General features: G+C 39.4%; 1 protein-coding gene across 1 annotated transcript; it reads left to right on the top strand.

Moving 5' to 3' along the window:
- The first annotated feature begins 851 nt into the window (after positions 1 to 851).
- LOC126688454 (chalcone synthase 1) lies at positions 852 to 3,835 on the top strand. Its single transcript, XM_050383154.1, has 2 exons — positions 852 to 1,134; positions 2,653 to 3,835. The coding sequence occupies exons 1-2, from the start codon at positions 957 to 959 to the stop codon at positions 3,642 to 3,644; spliced, it is 1,170 nt and encodes a 389-aa protein (XP_050239111.1). The 5' UTR covers positions 852 to 956; the 3' UTR covers positions 3,645 to 3,835.
- Positions 3,836 to 7,606: the final 3,771 nt, after the last annotated feature.

Raw genomic sequence — 7,606 nt, 5'->3', positions numbered from 1 at the left:
CAATTTTACTATTAGATTTTCAAAATATGTAGTCATATTAATTTGTTTAGTAAGAGTTGTAGCCTTAAGCTACAATCACGTTTGTATAGCCAAATTTCTTCTCCAAAAAAAAAAGTTTATAACCAAATTTTATCCTTAAACTTTGGTCTCCTTAACAATATATTAGGCCTTTACAAACAAAAAAGAAAAGCCAAAGAAAAATTTATTAAACTTTTTTTTTTTAGAAAACTAAAATTTTGAAAAAGATTTAGTTTGTAACATTGATAATGAGACTATTATGTAACAATTTCAAAAAAAAAAATCGTAGAAGGAAATTGCAAAATTTTATGTATTTACATGTTTTTTGTCAATATATAAAATTCTTTTTTTATTCAATTTTGTATAATTTAAATTTCTTAATGACCACCTTGCAAAATTTATAGAGCCATCACTGTCCAATACATATAAAATTAAAAAAAAAAAAAAAAAAAAAAAAAAACTTCTACCGTGTGACATATTACACAAGTGTCCAAAATTTGGGGGTGATAGTTTTGGAGTTGTCATGCACGGGTACACAAAATACAAAAAAGAGAACAGTCCAAATTCCAATACAAAGGGTTTGGTTGTTGTTGTTTTGTTTGGTAAGTGAGACGGGGAGAGCAAACTTAGACCAGACCACCAATAACAAAATCATGCGGTGGGTTTGAGAGGCAAACCTACCAAACCCACTTGTCACGTGCCAGCCTGCAGCCTTACTAGTTTGTAGTAGTTGTTGGAGTTGGGAGCTTCACATAAGGCATTGGTCAAGCACGTGATCCCAGCTACCCTCCCTTCCTCTCAAAAATCCTATATATAAAAACACTCCTTCCCAACATATTGTGACACCCACAACTTAAAATACAATCGTAGCCACTGCAACTAGCTAGGTAGAGAAGGTGCTAAGCTTTGAGCTTTTCTTTTAGAGAAAGAAAAAAAAAATGGTGACTGTTGATGAAGTACGCAAACTTCAAAGGGCTGAGGGTCCTGCCACAGTCATGGCTATTGGAACTGCTACTCCTCCCAATTGTGTAGACCAAAGCACTTACCCTGACTACTACTTCCGCATCACCAATAGCGAGCACAAGACTGAGCTCAAAGAGAAATTCAAGCGCATGTGTAAGCAGCTCTATCACTTTTTTAACTTCTTGTAGTTTATTAATACTTAGATTCTGGCTGATCAAATACCATATATTGTTATATACATATACATATACATATACATGCATATGGTCTATATGTTTTCAGTTTAGAAAGCTGGGTGCTAAGTTGTCCTTACTATGACGTGTGAATAGTGAGGACATTAATATTAAGAGGTTACTCACTTAGTAATAAATGAAACAACGAAGAAAATACATTCAAAAGGACAAAGTTTGGGGTAAGTGTCCAGTTGCATTAGATTCGTTACAATGGTGACACATGTTTACTTTTGACCCGTATCATCATTCCAATAGGTCTAATACACATTTTATTAATTTTTTAAAATTCAACATAAAAATTTTAAGATTTAGAAATACATATTGATGTAGTATTGATTGGATATGGGCGAAATATCAAGAAAGTTCCACCATTATCCGATTTAGCATTAACTTATTTTGCTTCTTCCTTTTTTAACCAAATAAGTTAAAGCATATTTGTACTTTGAAAAAAAAAAAAAAAAAAAAAAGACTTTGATAAGTTGTATATAAGCAAAATAAGATAAAAGCTAAACAAAAATCCTGTAACAAAACTTATAGGTTAAATCATTTCTTTTAATATATTTCAATTTAATGGCATACTTCTGTTATTTTAAGAGAGTTTTATAAGAAAATATTTTAAAAGGCCAACTATTGTAATTAAGTAATTAAATATATTGAGTACTATAAGAAAAGAAATAACATATTTTTTCTTTATTACTTTTCTTCAAATTTTGGTCATATACTTTCAAGAAAAGTAATACTGGAAAAAAATATATTTTATGTTAAGATCCAATCATCCAAATCATGATAGAAAAAAATCAATAGAATAAATATATGAAATCATTAATTTAATAGTTCATTGATCAATTATAGAAATACAATTTGATGTAATAAAAAACTATATGGTATATCCGTATATACAGACAATATTAAATTTAAACTTAATAATACTTTTGTACAAGTATAATAATAAAAATAAAATGTGTATTATGTTTTCAGATACAAATACAAATATCCCCAAAAAAAAAAATATTTTTCGAAATATTTTAATTTCATACAATATATAGGAGTTTATATAAATACGTGAATATTAGTTTAAAATTTTTACTCATAAAATAGGGAAGCGGCATATTGATCAATTGTTCATAGCTGCCGAGCTAGCAAAACAAATTACTTGAACAAAACAAAAGAAAAAAAATATTTAAAAAAAAAAAAAAAAAAGGATAATGTGTCCCCCTTCTTATAGAATTCTCTATGACCTATATATTAAGGCTAACATTCATCGCAGTAGTGGGTAATTAATCAATTATGTTCAGTCTGACAACCAAATAACTTTAATTAGAGGTTTCAAACAAATGAATGGTAAGAAAGAAAAAAAAAAATCTCAATTATGCTTTAATCAAACAAAATTTTTTAATTCAATTTAGTAATAGAAATGGTTGGTAATTATCATATGCAGGTGACAAATCCATGATTAAGAAGAGGTATATGTACTTGACAGAAGAGATCCTAAAAGAAAACCCACATGTATGCGAATACATGGCACCTTCATTGGATGCAAGGCAAGACATGGTGGTTGTAGAAGTACCAAGGCTGGGCAAAGAAGCAGCCACAAAGGCCATCAAGGAATGGGGCCAGCCCAAGTCCAAGATTACCCACCTAGTCTTTTGCACCACTAGTGGTGTGGACATGCCTGGTGCTGATTACCAACTCACTAAGCTTTTGGGCCTACGCCCTTCAGTTAAGAGGCTCATGATGTACCAACAAGGTTGCTTTGCTGGTGGCACAGTTCTACGTTTAGCCAAAGACTTAGCTGAGAATAACAAGGGTGCTCGGGTACTTGTTGTGTGCTCTGAAATCACTGCAGTCACATTTCGTGGACCTAGTGATACCCACCTTGATAGTCTTGTAGGTCAGGCTTTATTTGGTGATGGTGCAGCTGCTATTATAATTGGGGCTGACCCAATTCCTGAGGTTGAGAAGCCTTTATTTGAATTGGTCTCTGCTAACCAAACCATTCTTCCTGATAGTGAAGGAGCTATTGATGGGCATCTTCGTGAAGTTGGGCTTACATTTCATCTGCTAAAGGATGTTCCTGGCCTCGTTTCAAAGAACATTGAGAAGAGCCTAGTTGAGTCATTCCAACCTTTGGGTATCTCTGATTGGAACTCCCTTTTCTGGATTGCACATCCTGGTGGGCCTGCCATCTTGGACCAAGTAGAGCTCAAATTGGGCCTCAAGCCCGAAAAGATGCGTGCCACACGTCACGTGCTTAGTGAGTATGGCAACATGTCAAGTGCTTGCGTTTTGTTTATTTTGGATGAAATGAGGAAGAAGTCTAAGGAAGATGGGCTCAAGACCACCGGTGAGGGGCTCGAGTGGGGTGTGCTATTTGGGTTCGGCCCTGGGCTCACCGTCGAGACTGTTGTGCTCCACAGCGTCTCTGCTTAAAGCCCCATATTGATTTATTTTGGTCCATTTTTACTGCTGTTGCTTTCTTTGGCTGCTTGTGTTTACCGCTTTAAAGCGTCGCTGGGTATGTTATATTTTATTTTAATGTTGTAGATTGTTTTATTACAACAGAGCCAGCAACCATGTATCAACTTATATTATGATATAATAATTTCTGTTCTGTTTTATGATATGGTGAAGTAAATTTTATAATTCTTAGCCAATGAAGGGTTGAAAACATACCAATTGATGATGCCGAAAATATCACCAATAGGTCACGCAGCACTTGCGACTCAAAACGAACCTACACAACAAAATAATCGAGAAAAACCTTAGAGAGCACCGGTGTGGTGCCGGCCAAATACTCTCCGAAGGTCAAGTTAGAACTATTCTCACAACTCTAGAGTGCTAGAGAGGGTTAATTATGTGTACCTTGATTCGCGAGGGTATTAGGGCTTTTATAGTAGTAGAGAGTCGGCTTTTCCTTCTTGGTGTAGAAGTCTTTTCCATATGGGACTCTACTTCAAGTCTTTCCGAGCGTGGTGAGCAAGGTTTTCCTTATAGAGGAGATCTATTTTCAGCGTGCGCGTCTTCTAGAATCACCCTTGTGCTCGGATTTCCATATTGGGATTCTAGGGCGTTTCTAGGCAATGAGCGATAGAGATCTCAGATCATGGGCCCTTACTGTGTCCTTCAGCGATGGGCCTTCAATGAGCGTTGGATCATCTCTACATCGGCCCAACAGTTCCTATTCGTCAGGCCCATTACCATAGGCCCGTCAGGATCATATTTTATCCTCTTCAATTGCCCCCTTCACCCCAAGGGTACGTCAGCTTTAGGACAAAGGAACCATGGGGTGACGACCTTAAGGTAAGGGCGTGACAGATATTTTTATGACGGAATGAGACCAATAAGACAAAAAAGGAGGTTTTAAGGTTATAGTTACACTGGGTTGATGGATTCATGCAAGCTAGAATGACGGTGCAAACGAGGAGACCGTCGACCATACCATCTACAGACAGGCTGTACGAAAGTCATTAATGATGATGACACGTGTCATAATTTGATTGGGTTTTATCTCGGATCGAAGCAACGCTTCGACTTCCGTGCATCTCCCTTATAAATAAGGGAGTCTTCCCTCTCATTTCTCCAATTTCAACAAAAATTAACCTGTCAGAGCTTACTCGTCACACCTGTCAGAGCATACCCGTCACGTTTTGTCAGGGGCTGAACCATCCAGTTGCTTCAATCGTCAGTGCTATACTTCCTCGTTTCGTTCATAAAATTGGTAAATGCTCTTCTCAAAGCCAATCTTGTTTTAATTTTCCTTACAATCCACACCCGTTATGGACATATAGACCCGTCAGAGTCTTAGGCTCTTGTCATTTCATGTAGGAAATGTCTAGTGCGTCCAGTAATCAGTTGGTTGTTCGTGACGGGCTGGATTACGAGGAAGTATATCCGTCCGGTCATAGAGAACAAGATAGTCCTGGTGATGATAGGAGTCCGTCCTCCTCCTCCTCGTCCTCAACATATGAGGATATGGAGGTGGTTGAACAAGACGAGGGCTCTGACGACGGTGAGGAACAGATTGTTAGATCCGTCGTTGGTGCTGATGGGCTCAGGGAGTTCGTCATGCTACCAGAGTGGACGGTGAATTACTTCTCGTCTGTCATTAAAGAAAAGCACTTTAAGACATTTAGGGATAACTATCAAATTCCAGAAAATATTTCCATCCGTCTACCCTATAAATCAGAGAGATATTATTATGAAGGGGTAGAGGGTGTCGGGGTATATGAGCAAATGTTGAAGGCCGGACTCAGGTTCCCATTGAGTTCGCTTCACCGTGAGCTCCACCGATATTTGGGATTATCCGTGAACCAGATTTCCCCTAATGCTTGGAGGGTCTTCATAGCGATGGAGATCTTGTACGGCGCAATGTCCGACGGCGCCAAGAGGCTGACGGTTAGGGAGTTCCTTCATTGCTACCGTCCGGACGAAATTGATAGGTCTAGGGGAATATATAGCTTCATCCCCAGGAGTCCGCTATTGAAAGTCATCTATGACACGCTGGACTCAAATAGGGATTGGAAGAGCCGTTACTTCTTCCTAGAAGGTGATAGTTGGATGTGTCGTCCAGGGGACACGGATTACATGCCCGTCGACACTACTTGGGGCATATTACACCCGTCTAGTATGGACCGTCCTCAACATTTTAACTTTATTTCAATATGTATGTTTTAAAACAATCTAACCGTCCTTTCTTCTTTGCAGTTAGACAACGCCCCCAAGTCGATATTAAGGAGTTCGCCTTCCTTGAGAAAATCTTCTCAAAGACCCAGCCGGAGGAAAGGACTTGGGCGAAGTTGGTGACACTTAAGACCATTCATTGGTATTGTGATGGACCAGAACCAATAGCAGCAGCCATCAAGTACGAGGCACAAATTAGAAGGCATAAGTTCGTCACCCTATTCTTGATAAGTTACGTATCTTATTTTGATAACTAATATCCCCGTCCACGTTTCAGAAATGGACGACGCCAAGAGGAGAGCTTTGATTAGATCCAAAGCCGCAAAGAAGACCGGCGATGTTGCTCCCTTTGTGACGGCCCCAAGCAATCTGTCCGCTAAGAGGAAAACTCAGCCCAAAGTGGATCGTCAGGCCAAGAAGGCCAAAGTGTCCTTGGAACCCGTCATGGGACTTATGGCAGAGCCTCCGAAGACGGCAACTCCAATCAAGCACGGGGTTGACAAAGGCCTCATGAAGGGACCGTCGAAGGATCAAGAGAAGCCGCCCGTCCTTCTTCGGGAGGATTCTAAGCACGCCTTAGAACAGATTTCCTCCATCATATCGGCGGAGGATTATGAAGACCTAGGCAACCATTCGACGGAGGCCATGGGTGAGACGGGCCTTTTTGCAATACACAGGTAAGACGGCCCGTCTACTATACAAATGCAAATTACATCTTTTTAGCCCATAGTTCGTTTCATAACTATCATTGTTATTATTTTTTAGGCAATGGTCATGATGAAGGGGGTGATGGGACGGTGCCTCAGCCATGAGACGGCCCTGGATCATGTACGGGTGAAAGCGGAGCAGACGGAGGAAACACTACTTCAGTTGCGAAATTGGAAACCCAAGATTGAGAGGAAGCTTGAACTTTCCGAGAAGGCAAGGAAAAACCTTGAACAGGTGACGGAAGAGGCGAAGAAGACTCTAGAGAGCAAGGACAAGGAGATAGAAGATCTGAAAAATGAAGTCCGTCAGGCTAAGGACGTTGCGGTTCGTGAGTACCGTGACTCTGACGCCCTAATTACTAAGCTAGGTGACTCTTTCCATCAAGGTTTCATGGATGCCATCTGTCAGGTCAAGCAAGCTTATCCGGATTTGGATATTTCAAAGTTCAAGGTTGAAGACCCAGCTCAGACATCCGTCGTACCTGCTGCTTCAGAGGATACAGATGACCTCTTTGCTGATGACGATGCCCTTGGTTACGGGGAGTCAGCACCAGCAAAAGTTGCACAAGCTCAGCCTGATACGGAAACGGTTCCTCAGTCCGTCGTCAATGAGGACAAAGTTCAGTAGCTAGATTTTTCTTTTTTATGTACTTGGGGAACAATTTTCATCCGCTGTTGATGATATGTAAACATTGCCTTTTAAGGGCCTATTTTTTGTCAAATGCATCCGTTCACTCCATTTTATATGTTGAATGTTTTAATTTTTTGAATTTTCTAAGTTTGCGCTTGAATTCTGTCATTGTGGGACCTATTTACATCTGTCCAACTATTTGTTACTATCGGGTCCGGCATGTATAGGTATGTTTTTTGTCCTAAGAATTTATTCTTTGGAAACCCGTCTATCCATCCACTTTGGACTAGACTCGTCACCCTCGTAGAATGATCCGTCCATTTTGTGGACATGTTTTATATCCGTCCATTTTGGACTTCAAGTTGTCATCCATG

Source organism: Quercus robur, chromosome 6 (assembly GCF_932294415.1).
Source record: "Quercus robur chromosome 6, dhQueRobu3.1, whole genome shotgun sequence".
NCBI classification, from domain to species: domain Eukaryota; kingdom Viridiplantae; phylum Streptophyta; class Magnoliopsida; order Fagales; family Fagaceae; genus Quercus; species Quercus robur.
Note: the sequence above shows the minus strand (reverse complement) of the source record. Positions and strands in the feature narration are given on the sequence as shown.